The sequence below is a fragment of the Herpailurus yagouaroundi genome, unplaced genomic scaffold (genome assembly GCF_014898765.1).
Source record: "Herpailurus yagouaroundi ecotype Mexico unplaced genomic scaffold, PumYag 483, whole genome shotgun sequence".
Lineage (NCBI taxonomy): Eukaryota > Metazoa > Chordata > Mammalia > Carnivora > Felidae > Herpailurus > Herpailurus yagouaroundi.
Window position 1 is genome coordinate 4909134 of NW_024412700.1, and position 20762 is coordinate 4929895.

General features: G+C 48.7%; 1 protein-coding gene across 2 annotated transcripts in view; it reads left to right on the forward strand.

Moving 5' to 3' along the window:
- Positions 1 to 20762, forward strand: part of UBE3C (ubiquitin protein ligase E3C) — a 110778-nt gene that overhangs the window by 69302 nt on the left and 20714 nt on the right. For both annotated transcript variants that reach the window (XM_040464505.1, XM_040464506.1), the window contains 2 exons: positions 682 to 929; positions 14878 to 15090. In XM_040464505.1, the coding sequence (XP_040320439.1) occupies positions 682 to 929; positions 14878 to 15090 (461 nt within the window). The remainder of the gene's footprint in view (positions 1 to 681; positions 930 to 14877; positions 15091 to 20762) is intronic.

A 20762-nucleotide genomic window follows, 5' to 3' on the forward strand; every position in this document is an offset into this window, starting at 1 on the left:
TGGGTGAGGCCAAGGTCATATCCCTGCTGACAGCACTCCTGACCTCCTGAGGACCTGTGTGGAAATTTCTCTAAGATACCAGGCTTAATTGACCAACTTTACAAATTTTTTTTATTTTAATCTTGGTGGCGCACCATAACCAAAAAGACTTGTACCCTTTTCAGCCGCTTACTGTTTTTAACGATAATGTAGATCCTGGATTCTGACTCTCCTGCCTCGTTCACCTTTTTCAGAGACTCTTTGTAATGTTAATTGCGCTGACATCTTCTTTGTCCATTTATGGTTTTCACCTTTCCTGGTAACAGTTGCTGTTCCCCTGGTATTCTCACGTGCTTAATTCCCTCCCTCCTAGTTCAAGTCTCCTAGTATTTTAGAGCATCCTGTCCTTTAGAATAGGTGGGATGGCTTTATTTGCTCCTGAACACTCAGTTTCCCCTCACCTCCACGTGTGATATATTAACATAAAGGAACTTTCTCTCTTTCTCCCATTGGCAATTTTGGGGGAATTACTGGTCGGTCTATTTCATCATCTGGTTTTAATCTCATTGATTTTTTTTTTTTTTTAGTCCTGCATTAAAATATCTCTAATACTCTTGCTCCTCTTCCAAAACTTCCTGTAGCAATAATAGCATATTTAAAAATTTTTTTCTCCTCGCCCCCATCACCCCTTTGTTTTAACAGAGCCTGATTTGAAAAAGCGGATCCGCGTGCACCTGCTCAACGCACATGGCCTGGATGAAGCTGGCATCGACGGTGGTGGGATTTTCAGAGAGTTCCTCAATGAACTGCTGAAGTCGGGATTTAACCCCAATCAGGGGTTCTTTAAGACTACTAACGAGGGCCTTCTGTACCCCAGCCCAGCTGCTCACATGCTGGTGGGAGACTCCTTCGCCAGACATTACTACTTCCTGGGCAGGATGCTTGGAAAGGTACAGTGTTCTGGGACCACGGGGTGCTGGGGTGGTGTTTCCGTGTGGTTGCCGTCTATTTCATTGAAGATCTTTATTCAAAATTGCTTAAGTAATTTTGGTGATCCCTGCATCGTATTCCTTTGTATAATAACTAACGTTTCATCGTCATGCGTTACATGCACAGCAGTCACAAGCATAAAGTATCTGCACAGTATGGAGAACCTGGGGGCACATACGATAAAATCCTGTTGGTCGAAATCTTTTCAGTGGCTGTTGGCCGTCTGGCTGTGTGCTGGAAATAAACCAGAAAGCTCTCTGTTGCTCTCATTGGTAGTGTCACAAGTGGTTCTTTAGTTACAAGTGGTCTTTAAAGGTTCCGTAAACTTTTAGAGTGCTGCGAGGCAGACGACCATTGTTACTGGGTATGGGGTGAGTGGTACATGTGTCGTGTGCAAACTCCAGGAAAATTGGCTGTGTAAGGATGACGTGAGGGTAATGCTGTCATGAGCAGCACGTCACACACCCGCCGACCGTGCACACAAACACAATTTGCCCTTTACTGTAAGTGGGAAAACTTCATCTGTAGCCTGGTGGACATTTCCTGTTTATTGGTGAAACTTTGACAGGACCTGCCCCCCCCCCACCCCCACTGGTAAAGTCAGAAGCAAAGCCAGGACACCCCCGATACCAGTGCTGTTCGTCAAGGAACCAGGTCAGTCCCTGCCTGTCGTCCCTGCGGATGGCTAGAACAGAGCACCACAGACGTGCAGCTTCTGAGGGACCCACCCACATGTGTTTCTCACGGTTCGGGAGGCTGGAAGGTCGCCATCAACAAGCCGCGGGGGTCTCCTTGGGTGGGGGCCCTCGTCCCAGTTCACGTCCGTGCCTTCTCACCGTGTCCTCACATGATGGAAGGGGCGAGGGGCTCTCCAGGATCCCTTTGAGAAGGACACCAATCACATCCCTGAGGGCTCTGCCTCATGACCCCATCACTGTCCAGAGCCAGCCTCCTAATGCCACCGCCCTGGGGACGCAAACATCCAGTGTACCAAAGGTGGGGACAGCAGGCCAGGAGACTTCATTTAAATCCAGGGTGGCTAACTGCTTCCCTGCGGGACAGATGAAGTCCAAAAAAGAGATTTGGGTTTTCTTTCTTTTTAACTGAATACTGACTTTTTAAAAAATTTTTATTTTAATGTTTATTTATTTTTGAGAGAGACACAGAGAGAGAGAGACAGTGTGCACGGGAGGGGCAGAGAGAGAGGGAAACAGAGAATCTGAAACAGGCTCCAGGCTGAGCTGTCAGCACAGAGCCTGACGCAGGGCTTGAACCCACAGACTGTGAGATCGTGACCTGAGCCAAAGTCAGATTTATTAACCAAGTGAGCCACCCGGGCGCCCCACGTTGTCCATTTCTTAAATTGAGTTGTTTGTCTTCTATTATTAAGTCCTTTATATATTCTAGTTCAAGTCCTTATCCGACATGTGATTTGCAAGTATTTTCTCCCGTTCTGTGGGTTGTCTTTCACTTTCTTGATGGCTTCTAATGCATTTATTTTTCTTTTGTTGCCTGAGCTTTTGCAGTCTTGTGTAAGAAACTTGTGGTCACGTGGTTTAATCCAGGGTCGCAGAGATTTATACCTGTGTGTGTTCTAAGAATTGAGTCATTTTAGTTCTTCCATTTAAGTCTCTGCTCCGTTAGGAGTTAATTTCTGTAGGTGGTGTGAGTTAGGGGTCCCAGCAGGTTCTGTCGCATGTGGACACCCCTTTGTCCTCACACCGTTTGTTAAAAAGACTTACGTGGTTCCCTTGCCCAGAGTCAGTTGACTGTGAATGTGAGGGTTTATTTCTCGACTCTCGGTTTCACTCATCTCTGTGTCTGTGCCAGCGTGGCACCGCTTTGATTACTGTGCCTTTGTTGTCAGTCTTGTGCTGTGTGTACTTACCAATGACAAACGGTAATGAAGCCCCAGGACCCAACGCAGCAGAGGGGCAGCGGAAGGAACGGGTGGGTCGTGGATCTCTCTTTGACATGCATAGTAGGAGGTCCGGTCATTACCGTTTGCTCCGATTCCACATGCGCGGTTGTCATCATACAGATTCCTTGGAAGAGGCTTACTGATGGGCTCAGCTCGACCTCACCTTTACACCAGTATGTTTCTTTAGGCTGTCCTTATCGTTTCAGAGACCAGCTTCAGACATGGGCCTGACGTTAGATTCCTTAGCATACGTGTCAAACAGATCGTTTTCTCATTTTATTTTGAGACACCCTGCCTCTCCTTGCGGCGCCACGTGCTGGCTTTGGTGTCGGCTGTCCACCAGACCAGACCCCCCCCCTCTGTCTCTGGCTCCCTCTGGAGCACACGGCTTTCGTAACTCGTTTCATGAAAATCTTTGAGATGATGCATAGTCCTTTTTATTAAGGTGAGCCCAAGAATCTCCTAAATTAATAATAGTAAAATTAAAATCTAAAATAATAATGAAGGGGAGCTTTATGTTGCTAGACTAACCTGAAATACCTCCTAATTTAAAAAAAAAAATTATTTTTAAATAATCTCCACACCCAGTGTGGGGCTTGAGCTCACGACCCCAAGATCGAGAGTCACGTGCTCTACCAACCAAGCCAGCAGGGTGCCCCTGAAATATCCCCTAAGTTTGGTGGTTTTCACATGGTGCGGTGTCAGACAACAGAGTAATCTTATTTGCATGATGAGATCTTACTAACGTTTTGTATTTTTTCTTCCTGAGTGTATAAATTGTCCCATCTTGATTAATACAGAGACAGGAAAATTGGACCATCCTGGTTCACTAAAGTCTCTGGTCAATGGTTCTGTAAGTTTGAGGGGATAGACCCCTTTCCCCTGAGTTATCCCCTGGCACGCTATTCTTGACGGCACTCGTGAAGACGCAGGTGCAGGGCGGATGACTGATCGCTGTCCCTCCTTTGCTCTGGAATGTGCATCACTTCACACCAGACTCTGGAGACTTTGTCCCAGAAATGAAGTTTATGTCAAGTGTAGTTCAATAATCTTTAAAGTGGTGAAGGTTAGATAAAATCAGTAAGAAAACTAGTTGTTTGATGACGGTAGATAATTTCGTTTCACATAGTTAAGTTTTTACTGATATAATTTTCTGCATTTTCCAGAAATTCCTAAGGGAGTGCTAGTTTCTAAAAGATCTGATTATTTTCTGATTACAAATGGTTAAACTTGGTGCCAACATGTTAAAAATTGTCGAGATCTAAGTGAGTGTAATAGTATAGGGCTAATAGTATGGTATCTGAACATTAAATCCTTAGCAGAAGAAAATTGTATATTGATTGATTATGATATTTATTGGGTCATAATGTATTTAAATTTTCTTTAATGCATATGTTAGTGATTGTTTACTGTGATGAAGTGCAAAGAGGTCTTCAAGAGCAATCCTGCATAGAAAGAATTACCTCATGTCAGTGGTCACTTCTCAATTAAAAGTTCCATTAGCAGATGGTTCCTGCTTCTGGTGTGGGTCGCGATTGCATTTTATCGCCTGTAAATCAGGCTGTCGACAGGGAATAAATAAACAGCTCAAGGATGTGGTAATGTCATCTTGAACTTTTTTTTACAGATAGAATCACCTAGGTCCATTTAAACCAATTAAGTTCAGAAATTTATTGAAGGAAATCTTTTATCATATTTGAATTCTATTTGAAAATGGCTTTTTTTCCCCTTGCTTCAGAATATTGATTTAACTGGAACAGGATGCCTGTAAATCAGATTATTTGATAATATCTCGGTCATATATTTCAGATTTCTAATTAGCAGACACCCTTCCACACGTGGTTTACCATTTTGTATTTTAGTAGAATACAGTGTGCGTTTAATGCGTCCTAGAATGTAAATGTTAATGGTTTACCCTGAGATTTTTGAGAGTTGGGAAAATTTATTCTTTTATACCATTGGAGTCCCTTCGTAAAATGCTCACCAAATCTGCTGAGCCTTTAAAAGTGAAGACTGAAGTGAGTATAGTGATTTAGTTACCTTGGTCTTTAAATGGCAAAGCCTCTCTTTTCTAATATCTTGTTCTGAACTCTCAGGCTCATTAGGGGTCAGAGTGACGGAGCTCCCTCATCTGATTGTCACCGAACTAAGTGCTCTTGTGTCTCAAGTTAATAGATCTTTTCGCCTAGATTTTTTAAGCATAACATTCAGCCAATAGTTGATCATCCTGTGCTTAATCCAAGCCTTCCAATCAGTGTAAAGACTTTTTTACTTTGGTGTCAGCAAATTTCACAAGCAAGCTTTCTCTGAGTCTCCCGATTATCCACAGTGGGCGGTTCATTATGAGTTTGCTTGTTGACCTTCAACTTTTTTTGGAAGCAGAACAATGAACGATCATAGTAATTTACAGATGGTTATTTTGTTTTAATCTTACCCCCTCTGAGAACTGTTCCCTTAAATCCGTACAGCATTCTAATAACACAGAATTTACATTCTTTTCCTTTAAGAACAAAGTGTTCACCAATCTGCAAATTATTCTTCTTGTCAGTTAAGGTCATAGTTTTCTACCTAAGTTTATTTCTACAGAATTAAACATGATATAAAAACAAGGTAGATTGTATGGTGAAAGTGACAAGGGTGTTCCAGAATGCAGCTGATTCCACCACCTAAAAGTATTATTTTAGTTTTAGCCACTTGGAGATATTCACCAAAATTCTTTCTGCTCCTTAATAAAGTAGATCTTCCCTGCTGTTGGGATGCCCCTTCTCCTAATTTTTACGCACTCCCAAATATGAGTCAAACGCAGATCAGTACCGTGTCGAGACCGTCTTCGTTTCTCTAAGCCATGTTAAGTGGTCACTATGAAAATTAGAAACACAGACTTGCTCGTCCTGCTTTAACGTCCACGGCTTTAATCTTCATTTGTGCAGTAAAGACAGTAAATATCAAAAAACAAAATGTAGCCCATTTAAATTCTTTAGAACATTTAAGTACTAGCTTGGAATTAGTAAATTTAATTTAATGAAAGCAGACCAAGGAAACATACATATTGTTACTCTCATTTCCAGAATTGTGATCAACTTTGGGAGGCAGCAGGGGTCTGAGCAGAGCAGTGATGGGATATGAGTTACGTTGTGCGGGTCTCCCTGCCCTGGTATCATAAATAGCTCACACAGCCAGGGGAGCGTGAACAAGCCGGCCAGTTGGAGGTGTCACAGGCACTCAGGTTGGGTGGTCGTTAGTATCTTCGTCCTGGGAGGTGGTGTTGGAGAGGAAGCAGTGGGACCCAAGGGGATTTGCTAAAAACTCCGATGTTGGGGTGGGAAGGAGGAGAGACAGCAGGGCCACACGGATTTTGTTCTGAGAACCGGGGGATACAAGTGTCATCCACCGAGAGGGGCTTGGGGAGGGATGATGAAGTGTTCATTTTTCCTTAGGGCTGAGAGGTCTGTCAGACGTTCTGTGGTGATGTCAGCTAAGCATGCGGTTGACTCTGCGGGCCTTGGCTTGAGGGGCAAGGTAGGAGCTGAGCCGTCAGAGCTCAAACAGGCCTGAGGTCGTGAGATGGGGCTGTGTCGCCCAGGCAGTAAGTGTAGCTAGAGAAGAGGAAACGCTGAGGAACCGAGTCCTGGGCTGTCCCCAGGCTGAGAGTTCAGAGGCTGGAGGAGGATGTAGCCACCGAAGGTCAGGAGAAGGCAGCTGAGAGCGGGGAGCAGACTGGAAGCCACGTGAAACTGTGTTTCAGGGAAGAGACAGTGAGAAACAGTCAGATGCTGTCCATGTGTCAAGAGCATAGGACTGAGAAGTGAGCATTTCACAGCATGTTCGAGAAGCTTGCCTGGAGGGTGGAGGCCAAAGCCTTAGCACGTGGGTTGAAAGGTACGGAAGCAGGGTCTTCCAGAAGTTCGTCATTAGGTACTGTGTCCTGTACCTGCGGGGGTGCTCCAGCTGCTGTGTCCTGTACCTAGAGGTGTAACCCATAGAAACACATGTGTGTGTGTTCCCCAAGACCCGTGCATAGTAACGCTGTATTATGCAGCCCCGAAGTAAACTACCCAGACATCCCTCAGAAGTACAGCAGGTAAATGAGCTGTGGGACATTCACGTGAACCACAGGGTGACCCAGCTACAACTATTCACAGCAGCTCGGAGGTGTGGCACAGACATGATGTTGAGTGCGGGAGGCCGGAAAGAGCAGAGTGTATTCTGTAGGGCTCCGGCAAAACTAATTTCTGTTCCTGGGTGTCAGGTCCTTTATCCTTGGAGGGGCACGGGGGGTTTCTGGGATGCTGGTCAGTTCCTCTTTAGGGGACCGAGTGCTTTCACTGAGTCGGTTCACTTTGTGAGGACCAGTTGGGCTGCACGCCTAGGACAGGGGTTCTCCGCTCCAGGAAGGATGGGGTCGGGGGTGGCACAGTCACAGCTCTTGAGGGGTGTTCTGTAAAGAAGATCTGAGCGGTAGCTCAAGCCTGGGGCTGGTAGAGCCTAGTGCTTGTTTGCAAGAAAAGAGAAGGCCCAGTGTGCGGGCAATGGCCACGCAGTTAGGTCAGGGTCACCGTCAGGGGGCCAGCAGCTGTGGGAGGCGTTGCAGTGGGCGCTGTGGCCCGGCAGCAGGGACGGCGGCGCGGGTGATGGAAGAGGCAGTGAGGGGCGGAGATCCCGGCCTTGCTTTTCCCACCGGTGTGAGAGCGCGAACGAGGAGAGAACCGCTGACGGACAGGGACGCTGAGGAGGACGGAGAGCGGGCGCATCCCGTCCCGGAGCAGTGCCTGGTGCTGCCGGGCTGCCAGGAAGAGTCGCGCTCCGCAGGAGTGAAACCAAGAATGCAGAAAGAAAAAAAATAGATCGGATTGCATCCAAAACCTTTTTGCTTCAAAGAAGACCATCAAGAAACTTAAAGAGGGTAAGGGACTTGTGCTAGGATACCTAAAGTCCTCGGAAACGGAAAGGCAAACTTATTTCAAAATGGGCAAAGGGCCTGAGTAGACGCTTCTCCAAAGGACATAGATTAGTGAGCAGCGAGCACAGAAGGGATGCTCGCCATCCTCGGTCCTCAGGAAAACGCACATCAGAACCACTTCACCGCCACTAGGACGGGAAGAGTCAGCGGGACCGGTAAGAACACGTGTGGCGGGGACGTGGAGGAATCGAGGTCCCGTCCGTGGGAGTAGGCCGCGAACGCGGGGGAGGGCGGCCGCTCCTACACAGTCCAGCAGGGCCGCTCCATGGCCCAGCCAGCACGTGTCCGCGCAGAACTTGTCCAGAAGTGCGCGCAGCCTTACCGGAAGCAGCCCGAGGGGATTCGTGACCCAAACGGCCGTCAGCTGACCAAGACTAACAGAACTGTTCCAGCCCTGCGATGGAATCTTCCCCCGCCTCTGCACGCTGAACGAAACACGCTACGTGAGCAAAGCCAATCACAGAAGATGGCTGAAATGTCCCAAAAGGGAAATCTGTGAAGACATAAAGTAGATGAAAGATTGTCCCAGGATGGGAGCGTGGGAGAAATGAGGACCACTAAGGAGTACAGGGTGATGAAAATGTCCAAAACCCAGCTGTGGTGACGGCCACACCACTCTCCCCGTACGACCGCTGGCTTGTTCTCTGTAAATGGGCGACTTGTAAGGGACGTGACCTGTGTCTCAGCGAAGCTCAAGAAACAGCAGTGTAATGTGGTGACTTTGCAAGAGCCAGAAAGTGTCAGGGAGTTAGCGGAAGGAAACTGACATGGGACGGAGTCGGTGGGTGTGACTGCTGGAAGCTGGAGGGAGTCTGGAGGTCAGGGGTCGTAGTCTTGCTAGGGAAAGTACTCAGTGCCTGGAGATAATGCCCTTGAGGGACACCCATATGCTCAAATTTCAAGGGAGGTGGTATGACAGATCTCAGTCTAATATTTTATTATCCTGTGTGGTAAAAGAATTTTTTTTAAGATTTTTATTTTTACGTAGTCTCTACAACCAACATGGCGCTCGAACTCACAACCCGGAGATCAAGATTCACACACACCCTCTACAGACTGAGCCAGCCAGGCGCCTCAAGAACTTTTAAACCTGAAAAATGTTTCCTTTTCATTAGTGAAAATAGTTCCTGCTGTGGGGTACCTCAGCTGGACCTCCCTGTTTTTCTGAACTCTTGCTAAATCTCTCAGAGGCAGGAACGTAACAACAGTTCTAAAACTCCCAGATGTTCACTCCTTGTGGCTGTAAACGGGACTGTGGGTTTGTTACTTGGGCAGACCCTTTTGGGTGTTTATCTTCCAGAAGTATTTCTGTGGGCAGAGACCGGCCCTCTGGGAAGAGCGGGAACCTGGGAGAGGAGGCGAGGGGAGGCGAAGAGAGGGGAGGCGCCCGCCGCTCAGAATTACTCCACGTCACAGGTTGATTTCTGGATGTCCGATGAGGAGAATAGGCTAGGAGAGGTGAACTTTCATCTCCCACCCACCCGACATCCCCTACAGGTTTTCCAAAGTTGAACTGTTTTTTTCAATAAAGCTGTCAAAGCATGAAGTCCAGGCCGTCCGTTGCCATGTAACGTCCGTTGCAAGTAAGGACCCGTCCTCTCGAAAGCCTTGGCTTCCAGTGTTGGCAGTGGCCATGGCCGTGGCTGGAGGCGTGGGAATGGGGCCTAGAGAGGAGCGCCCTGCTCTCTGGCACCTGGAGTCCCCGTAGGAAGAGAAGGCGGTGCCAGCACCGTCGCATGGAGCCTGCGGGTTTCGGGGATCCCTTGAACCACTGCACCTGCCCAGTCGTGCTTGGTGGGCGTTCGCCAAGTCCTGAACGGACGGAGTCAATGTGTAAAGAAACACTGGAGGTGCCCGAGAGCAGGAGGGAGTGTGGGGGTGGGGGGCTGCCTCACCATCTTGGGGGGTGACGGTGCGCGGGAGGTACCTGGGAACCCGGGGCGCAAACCTTTACACCTGGTGTCGTTGCCACTGTGCTGACAAAAGCAGTGAGCGCCATAGAAAGACGCCTGGGACAGGGTTGTGGACGCCCAGGGGCTTGGAGTGACTCTTCACACACGTGGACACACACGTGGTTTTGCATAACCTGGGGTGTCTCCAAAGAGCAGAAATGGGTTTTTGCAAACAAATTTGTGGTTGTAGAATTGCAGTGTACAAAGTAGTCCCTAGCACATGATAAGTTGGCATTTAATGAATGTCTCCTGAGCGCCCGGATGCCGGATGTTGCATGTAGACTCAGGTCCTGTGAAGGATGGAGTGTGTTTCCTGCCCTGCAGGAGCTTATGGGCCTAAAACCCACGGTAGTCCCAGCAAGGACCATGTTTTCCACTCCCGGTTAGTAATTTTGAAGCACAACTATTAGATGGCGTATTACTGGGGTGCCTGGGTGGCTCAGTTGGTTGAGCGGCCGCCTTCGGCTCAGGTCATGATCTCAAGAGTCACGGGTTCCAGCCCCGCGTTGGACTCTGTGCTGAAGGTCAACCCGGAGCCTGGAGCCTGCTTCGGATTCTGTGTCTCCCTCTCTATCTGTTCCTGCCCTGCTCATGCTCTGTCTCTCTCTCTCTCTCTCTCTCTCTCTCTCTCTCTCTCTCAAAAATGGATAAAGATTCTTAAAAAAAAAATTTTTAATACATAACATATTACTGTCAGCTTACATCCTTATTTTACATTTCTTCCTTATTTTTTTAAACTCCAAGGTTAGCATGATCTGAAATAATTAAAATTATTATCTTCTTGCTCAATTAGGGTGGTTTTAATACAAGACAACTCTGATATAGTTTTTAGATTAAGTTATAAATGTTCACTTTAGAACTGCCTGAAGATTGATAGAGATGCATTTGAAAAGCATTATTTTTTTTATTGATTCTTAATGTAGTAAATTACTGAAGTTATTTGGCAACAAACAGAAATGGCCTGTGACGCGGTTCGCATTTATTCTCCCGATAGCGCCGCGATTTGCATTAATTGCATTGCGACTGCACTCACTTATATTAAAAGGTTTCTACTATAATTAATCCTTTTTATTTCAAATCATTTTGGCACAATCTCTAGCTATAAACACTCATAAAAGACAGACAGTTGAAAAATACGCTACAGGTTTTTTCCATATACCTAGTGCAGTTTTTTTCGTGACAAGTAGTTATTGATGTGCTTCTGGAACAAGTGTGCAACTGGCTGAGAATTAAGGCCAATGTGGAAAATGCTAAGTGGATTATTTTGCATAAAAAATAGGCAGTCTTGAAATTGTATAATTAACCTGTGTTTAGAAAATACCTTGATTTATGCTTACATTTGTATCTCAGTTGCATACATTATGGAAATTTAATTTATAATCCATTTAGCTGATGCAATCATAGTTTTTAGTGCTATCATTTATTAGTGCTTGTATATTAAATGCTCTAGCGGTTTAAACCTGCCTTACGTAAAAAATTATACCTAGGCATTTACATTTTATGAGTCACAGTGGGATTTCTGTTTAAAATTCAGGTAGCTCTGATATATTTAACGAATTTCACTGGTTTATTGTTACTAATGCAGAAATGGCAAACAATGACCTTATATATTGAACATCAAATGATTTACACTTCCAGCTTACTTTAAAGTCCACTGTACAAATGAGGCTTTTCTTCAACACCTGGAATCAATCATGTCGTCTTGTGCAGAATGTTCTTGTCTTTGAAACCATCGTTCATTTAGAAGTAATGGGAGTTTTAAGTGCTCCGGGGTAATAGTATTAGCCATTCTTAACTTTGAGCAAACTGTGGATTTTCCAACAGCTCTTTCTTTGCGATACCAGTAGATGGGTTAAGCCCGGTCACCATCGTACTGCTCATTCTCTCGTTCTGAAGTCCTTTTTTGCCTTTTTCTTTCTTTCTTTCTTTCTTTTTTTTTTTTTTTTAGAATTAATCAGCTAATCATCAGTCTTCAAATCAGAAGTAAAAGCACAGAGACATAACCCTTCAGTTTCCCTGGCAGAGAACATCTGGAGTCTTAGCTGGAAGGGGGGAATATTACGAAATACGTAGTTAACAGATGGTGTGACCTGACTTGGGGAGAGTGTCACTCGTATTGTCGGCCGGTGGCTTTCTGAAACAAGCCAGTGCTCTCCGGGTGTTTCATGGCTGTCTTCTACTTCCTTCCAGTCGTGTTAGTGGGGGGACTTTCCGGTGTCCATCTCAAGGTGAACCTGAGCATTCTCCGGCGGAGGAGGGAAGGGGGCACTCGTACAAGTGTTCAGTTTTCGGTGTGTTCAGGGACCAGTGGTTTTTCACAGACGACCACTGTTTGTCGTTACTAGTGCGGAAGTGGCGGGCACTTGATGTGGAACGGCCAAGAGGACACCGTAAGGGTGCCGGAAGCCGTAACCAGGGAAGGGCTCCCGTAAGCCGAGCTGACGGATGGCGTCGGGGCTCGAAGGTTGGAGGGGCAGAGCCCCTGCTCTCTGAACGCTGGTGGTCTTCTGTGTGCAAACTCACACGGGCGTGTCTCGGCAAAGCCTCGTGTCCCACACCTAGTGGATGTGGTCAGGTGCACGGCCTCCCGGCAGAGGGGCTTCCAAAGCTGCGGCCTCGTGGCTGAGAGATTTCCCCCGGGATTAAACTTTGTTTTTATGTTGGTGTTCCCTGAGTGGCGTGGTGGCACTGGAATCTCCCCTACAGGAAAAGCGGTGAATACATCCCAGCACAGCTCACGCTCCGCAGCTCACGGCAGCACTTTCCAAGGTGGGGCTCCCTCCTCCATCCCGCTCTGTCTGTGCTCCTGTCGCCTGGCCTCCCGGCCTCACTCTGTCTCAGGGTCTCAGGCAAGGGTCCCAGGGTTTGTGACGATGTGCGCCCAGCTCCCCACGTTCCAAGTGGGGGTGGGGACTCCCCTCATCCCGTGTCAGGTCTCTGCAGACCACAAGTATTCTAGCACGAAGGGCCTTTGTCGTGGAGATCCAGACTCCCCTTGACTTCTGTAAGCCTCCCTTCCTTCCACTGAGGAGATCTTCCTGACGGGCCGCACAAAACGAGGCCAGCGTCAGTATGTGCTCGCTTAGTCTCAGTAGAACATTTGTGACGAGACCTGTGGCGGCTTCCAAGTCCCTCATCTCTTAGAATAAAATAATAGGAATGTTCCTGAGAAGTCTACAGCCTGTTTCTCACTCCTTGTTGAACTTTACAGCCTTGAGCTGTAGTGATATTTATCATGTAAGATGAACCCTGACATCATGTTGGAAAACCCGCACCGTCTCTTGGTAGAGAATCTGGGGGTTAACACAGTGATGCCGTCACCACTGGTCATGAGGGAGTTACAGATTAAAACCACAGCGAGGTACCCCGTTGCACCAACCAGAATAGCTAAACGTAAAAAGACTGACTGTACCAATCGTTGGTGAGGTCCTGGACCAGCTGGAATCTTCCTGCTTGCTGGTCATGGTGGGGAAATGGTTGCACTTTGGAAAACCGCATGTCATTGCCTAATAGAGCTAAACGCACCTTGGGGCCCAGCGCTTCCCCTGTTAACAGGTCTTAGGTCTGTACTGGGAGAAGCCAGCACGGATCCACAGAAGGGCTCAGACCGACTGTCCAGCAGCCCCAAATGGGACACCGCCCACGTGTCCACCATGTGCCCATCACGCGACAGTGTCACACAGCCTTCGGTGAAAGAACAGTATCATAGCCGAGTCTCAGAAACAGGATGTTGTGAGAAGGCGTGTGGAAGAGGGCGCATGCTGTATAATCCCGTCGACGAAGTCCCAGGCCCGGCGGGACTCAGCCGTGGTGATGACCACAGAATGGGGTAACGGGAGGGAACTCTCACGGGACCTCGGGGAGGGGGAAGTGTTCTGTGTCTGGACGCCTTCTGTGGCCGCTGCACGGGTGTGATCAAATGTAATAATTCATCAGGCCGCACGCACATTTTATTTTACGGTACGTAAATTACCCTTTAACGTGCGCGAGTGTGCGGTCTGGTTATCCGTCGCCATCCGCAGACACGGGGCAGACAGGAACGCAGCAGAGGAGTCCCGGGGTGGGCGCCAGGGCACCTGCTTTGGACACCACCTCTGCCAGCCGCTGACTCCCAGGGTCTGCACACGCGTCTCCCACGCTCAGTCTCCCCCTGTAAGAACAGCGCGGGGCAGACCGCAGCCTGTGGGCCGGGCCCCACCTGCTGCTGCCTGTCGCGTGGCCAGGGTGCTCGGAAGGCTTTTTCCTTTTGGTCGCTGAAAGTCTGAAGGATAGTATTTCTTGGCGTTGGGAATTACTTGAGTGCGGCCCTGGCACACAGCTGCCCTCGCTTGTCCACGCATTGTCTATGCTCCTTTTGCTAGAGGCAGAGTGGAGGCACGGCCACCGAGCCGGTCCGGCCTGCGGTCGTGCGTTGAACCGCGGCCCCAGAAAAGGTAGAGGCTCCGTCCTGATCCCTAGCACCTGGGAACCCGACCTTATTTGCCTATGCGGTCAAGCTAGGAGGGGTCACACTGGGTGAGAGAGGATCCCAAACCCGGTGACAGGTGTCTTCATGATAGAGACTGGGGAGGGAGGTGCAGGCACACCCAGGGACGACAGCCTCTCGAAGAGGCAGGTCTGGGAGTGACACAGCCCAAAGCCCCGGGCCACCGGCTGTGGCCAGCAGTACCAGGAAAGACAGGAGGCCTTTGAAGAGCATGCGTCAGACTCCGGCCTGCGCAGCCAGGAGACCCCTCCGCCGGCAGAGCCCTTTGCGGGAAACGCGTGCTGACCGCCGTTGCAGCACAACACGTGTGGCTCTCGAACGTCCCCCTTGGTGTGAACGTGCTGTGGTTCGGCCCTCAGGTGTTTGAGAGTCGTGACACGCGGAGTGCACGCGGCGAATGGTCAAACCGGCCCCGCGCTGGTAAGTGCTCGCCAAACGCTAGCTTCCGCCATCCTCGCTGCTGCGGAGGGAAGGTATCTGCTGTCTTAGGATTCTCTTCAGGCTCAAGTTGGCCTTTTTTTTATTTGTAGGAAGTATGAGAAAGGATTCCTGTGACATACTGATCGTTGTTCCTTGTTCTCATCTGAAGGCCCTCTATGAGAACATGCTGGTAGAATTGCCCTTCGCCGGCTTCTTCCTGTCCAAATTGCTGGGAACCAGTGCGGACGTGGACATCCACCATCTGGCTTCGTTAGACCCTGAAGTGTACAAGAATCTGCTGTTTCTCAAGAGCTACGAAGGCGACGTGGAGGAGCTTGGGCTGAACTTCACTGTGGTGAACAACGACCTGGGAGAGGCGCAGGTGAGGAGGCCCTTCGCCGGCTGCTGTTCACATGGCGACGAGGAGGGTTTCTCTTTGCGGGGGGAGGCTCCACATCTCCCTTGGAAGAACTGCCGTGGCTGCGGGTTAGAAGTGGGGAGCTGGTGGGGGCTGGAGACACCCGGGCCCTCGCCCGACTCCCTTGTGACGGCTGTCCTCGGGGACTCTCTTCCTGGGCTGGGGGTTAACCCTGCCTCTTGGCTGGCTCTCGGTCCCTGGGAGTGGCAGGTTAGCGCCTTCCCGACAGGAGCCCCGAGGGGCCTCCGTGTGCCTCTGTTCCCTACCTGATCACCGTGGGGGCCTCAGTGGCTCGGACACGGATCGCTGGCCTTTGTTATCAGTCTGGTTGGCCTTGGTGTGTTTGTCTTTAAAAAAAAAAAAAGTGCATGTTAGAGATGATTCAAACTAATTTTTTAAATGACAGTATTGTCGGGATATAATGTACATACCATAAAAATGCACGCTTTAGAGCATGGCGCGGGTCAGTGTACCCCCAGAGTGCTCCGCCGTCACCAGCAGCTAAGTTTGGGATGGTTGCGTCCCTCCACAGAGACTGTGCCCGTTAGCGGGTCGCTCCTGCCCAGCGTGGGTGAGCGCCATCTACATTCTGTCTCTGGATGTGGCACATAACCCGGATCTCACGGCCCGTGGCCTTGTGTGACCGGCTTCGTTCACCTGTTGCAGGAGCCGGTGCTTTTTTTTTTTTGTTTCTGGCCGAACGTCGTCCCATTGTACGGATGTGCCGCGTTTTCTTTCTCGGCTGAGGGACGTCTGGGTTATTTCCACTTCTCAGCTGTGGTGATAATACCGCTGTGCACACGCGTAGACAACACACCAGGCGGCGGAAGACTCGGTAACATCCGGAATTTGCTTCCAGGATGAGGGGAGCAGGGGCAGCGGGTGGACGCGGAGATGACCCAGATCAGCTAGGAGGCAACACCTGCTGAAACGGGCGCCGCGCCGTGGACGCGCGTCTGCTGTTCTGTCTGCCTCGGCCTGTGTTCACGTGCTCCCCGTAATCCACAAAGCCTTTGTTAATGTACACAGACAGATCCAACATTTAAGAACCTTCGATGCTGCTCTCTGACCTTACTAGATTTTAACTACCCAGCTTTGCTTGTCTAACTTAATTTTGGTTTTCAGACAAATACATCTCTTCTGTGGGGAAAGACCGCTTTTCTGCTGTTCCTACATGGATCGTGCCGTTTTCCGAACCTAGTAGTCGTTATTTTAACTACAAAACTGTGGTTACCTTTGAACTTCATACTCGTTTCTCTAAATTTCTGTTATTATTTGGTTTCTGACTGAGGCTTTGCCAGCTCAAAAGTCACTTCGTACTAGATAGATACTTAGCATTTGGTGAAGCCACCACTGAGAGTACATTGACCCACACAGGGTGCTCCTCAACCTGACCCTCCAGGTGTGAGCTCTCACATTTTATTTTGATAAACACATGTATTGAACACATTTGAGCTAATGCAATTTTGGTTATTTTCGTATCACGTTACCTACCTGCCACCGTGCCTGGTCCATATGTTTTCATTATGAGACGTTAATGACACTCTGTGAGCCAGCCGTCAGGCCAGGCGTGGGAGACGGTTTGTAAACTAGGAGAACACACACATTCTAACAAGGGAGGCCGATACGAACAGGATAGTGAGGTATCAGTTTACTAGTAGCTCAGCTCCAAGTAGGTCAGGGAGAGCTACCTGGAAGAGAGGCTGGCTGGGTGGAAAGGCATTCACCGGGTAGGTGAGCAGATGTCGAAGGGGCTAAGTTTGGGGGTGCACGAGAGGAGGCAGACAGACACCAGTCTGAGCTTCTCCTGTCCTCTTGGAGGACAATCTGAGGCCTTGGGCTTTAGAAAGGTTAGACCTACGCTCAGAAAGACAACCAGTGTGTCCATCCATCGCTGGTTTGCAGTATTTCAGTGCATCAGGGTAAGGCGGCCTAAACAGGTGCATTTTGGAGCTAATAGAAAAATGAATAACAAGAAAACACTTAGGGGCACCTGGCTGGCTCCATCCGTGGAGTATGCGACTCTCGATCTCGGGGTTGTAAGTTCGAGCACCCCTGTTGGGTGTAGAGATTGCTTAAGAAAATAACATCTTTTTAAAAAGAAAGAAAGAAAAGAACAAAGAAAATACGGGAGCCTCCTCTCAGAGAAACCTGAGATGTTGATTCTGTAAGTCAGGGCGGGGCCTGGAAGCAGCCTTCAGGTTAGGTGTTTCCAGAATTCAGAGGAACCACAACCTGGGGGTTAAGCAATGAAACAAGTTTTAATGAGAGCACGCCTGTGTAATCTTCATTTTAAAAATGACGTCCTCGAGGCACCCAGGTGGCTCAGTCAGTTAAGCATCCGACTCTTGATCTTGGCTCAGTTCATGGTGTCACAGTTGGTGAGTTTGAGCCCAGAGTCGGGCTCCACTCTGTCAGCATGGAGCCTGCTTGGGATTTTCTCTCTCTCTCTCTCTCTCTCTCTCTGTCTGTCTGTCTCTCCCCCCCCGCTTCTCTCTGCTCCTCCCCCACTTGCACTCACCAGTGCACTCTCTCTCAAAATAAATTTTTGAAAAATAAAGTAATTCTGTAGGTATCTTGAGTGAAGTAGATTGTATTTGAGTCAGAGGAGGATAGGCGGGCAGGACATTGTTGCACTGGAGCCCCGGTCCCCTGCCCCCGTGCCCTGGTGCCCGTCATTCTCCTTTGGGTCTCCGTGAGTTTGACGGCTGTAAGGACCTCATACAGGTGGAATCACACAGTATTTGTCCTTCTGTGACAGGTTTATGCCACTGAGTGCGACGTCCTCCAGGTTCGCCTGTGGTTTCTTCCTTCTTAAGGCTGATACTCCATCGTACATACGCCTCCCCTTTATCTGCTCATCCCTTGATGGACAGTAGAGTTGTGTCCGCCATCGTGAACAAGGATGCCGTGAACGTTGCTGTCAAAGTATCTGTTCAAGTCTCTGCGTCCCCTTCCCGTAGGTGCATACCTAGAGGGGATTGCTGGGTCCTGTGCAGGTTCTAATGGTGACTTTCCGAGGGCCTGCCGCACGTCCTCCACAGCGGGTACACCACGGTGCATTTCTCCCGGCTCTGCAGAGGTTCTGATCCCTCCACACGCCTGCCAGCACTTGCTTTCTGCCTTCTTTTCTGTCTCTCTCTCTCTCTCACTCTCTCTTTTAAAAAAAAAATAGCAGCCATCCTGCTGAGTGTGAAGGACTGTTTCATTGTGCTGTTGCGACGCACAGAGCTGTGTGAGTCCCTGACGGTTCTTTGAGAAAGTTACGAGGAGATTGAAGATCTTTATTGGCTTCCTCCCTGGGCTGCAGGACATTGCATGGTTCCAACGCCACAGAGGTGTCTTCAAAAGCAAAGATTGAAAACACACACATGGATGAATACATCCTGCTGTTTAAATTCTGGGCATTTTTAAATGTTCATCGTCATGGTACTCGAATTTTAGTCTGTTTCTTAGCCTTTAACAAGCTACATATTGGAGAAATAGCTGTGGATTAAATCCTAAATGGAAACAAAGGTAACGATCCTGCCTGAGGCTTCCTGCTTCCCTCTCTTACTAGGTCATCTCCAGGCATTTTGAAACGTACTATCAGGGCACCCGGCTGGCTCAGTCGGAAGAGAGTGTGACTCTTGATCTCGGGGTTGTGGGTTTGAGCCCCGCTTTGGGTGTAGCTTTGGGTATTTAAAAATCAATCTTAGAAAAATGAAAAGTAACTCCAATACTGTGCAATAAAATAAGAATGAGGAATACAGAACCGTATTTCTTTTGGTTACATCTTCCTTAGTTGCTTTGTTTCCATCTCTTCTTCCATTTTATTTTATTTTATTTTTTTATTTTATTTTTTAATTTTGTTTTAATGTTTATTTATTCCGAGAGAGTGAGTGAGCGAGCATGAGCGGGGGAGGAGTAGAGAGAGAGAGAGAATCCCAAGCAGACGCCGCACCGTCAGTGCAGAGCCCGGCACGGGGCTTGAGCTCACGAACTGTGAGATCGTGACCTGAGCCACAGTGAAGAGTCAGACACTTAACTGAGCCACCCAGGTGCCCCTCTTCCATTTTATAGACCTGAAGTTTCAACCTGCAAAATTCAGATTTTTTTTTAAAGAGGGGTTTTTTTTATCGGCATAAGGAAACCTCGAACATACAGATGTCAATGCTGCTGGCTACTCTTGTCTCCCTGCACCTGGTGGCATGATTTAAAAACGAAATAAAAGTGCTGGGGCAGTCAGTTTTATGATGACCTGTCCACGGCCTTTGCTAATGGGAGTATTTCCCATTTTTCCTTCTGAAATAGATGGTAATACTGAAATGTCGCATTTGTAAGAGTTCCATTAAAGCACCACTGATAATATTGGAATCTATTAAAAGCAAAAGTGTGAAGTTAAGATGTTCCAATTACTCATAGAAATTCCCACTGGATAAAGAGATTATAGATGACAGTGCATAAGAATAATTATATTAAAGAGTCAAATGAGAAAAATTTAGAAAGTCACTGGCAAAGCAGCTAATTTGGGAGTATCTTATGGATTCCCACGGAGATGGATATAAAAACGTGGTCCTTCATACAGGTTTCCGTTTATAAAATACTGCGAAGTTAAAGATTTGTAATATGCAGCTACTTCATTACATCGGCAGGTTATGTTAATTAATCTTCCCTTTTCAAATAATAGTGTTCCTCCCCAATTTGTTTCCTTTGGTATAATCAGTCCGGCTGTTTGTTAGCCTGCTGGAAAACGAACGTGAGACTTCAGCCTGCTAACCTGTACCCAGAGCTCTCCCGAGCGGGTGCTCGGGGCTTAACGTGGACCCGGCATGGGCGTCTGTAACGTTGGGAGAGCGTGAACCTGAGTCCCAGGACCCTGTTGAAGCCCTGGCTTTGCAGCTGTGCTGTGGCCTTGGGCAAGTCCTAGAGGCCCGTCCTCATTTTCAGAGGGTGTGTCCACTGCGCTGAGGATAAAATGAGCCGTTCTGGTGAGTGAGTGAGTGAGTGAGTGAGTGAGTGATTGAGTGAGTGAGTGAGGCCCTGTCCGCTCCGGTGAGTGAGGGAGGGAGGGAGGGAAGCCTGTGCGCCCAGCCACGCCGTGAACGCAGACATTCCGAAGCGGGGAGATAGCTCTGGCTGTAAGAGCTGCTCTGGTTCCAAATTGAAAGCTTTAAATATGCCCTCAGACCTGAGATCCTAGGGCAGGCCAGACACAGTGTGGAACGTGGGAAGTTGTGTGGGTGTAGCCCAGAGAGTCACTGGAAAGGCCATGGCCGTCCCATCAGGCAGGGCTGCTGGGGCTTTGGGAGTCCTTCAACTGATGGTTTCGTGGGTCCTTTGTCTTCGAGTCACTCAGTACACCCTCGCTTATTACCTGTTGTCAGTCCTCTTAAAGGAACGGGTGGGATTTTGAAATGAAAACAGCAGCGAGCTCCTGGGGCCCGGGTCACAGATGGCCTGCCAGCGGACGGCGGGCACGGGGGGCGTCGTGGCCTGTCCCCGGCTGGAGACGCGCAGGAGACGTGCGTGCGGAGCGCGGGGAACGGGAATCAGTGAGAAGGGGGCGTCACCTAGAACGTGCCCTATGGGAAGAGCAAACCCAATGAGGTGGTCGTGGGGCCGTCAGGCACGGGATGAGTTTGCCGTCTTCAGCA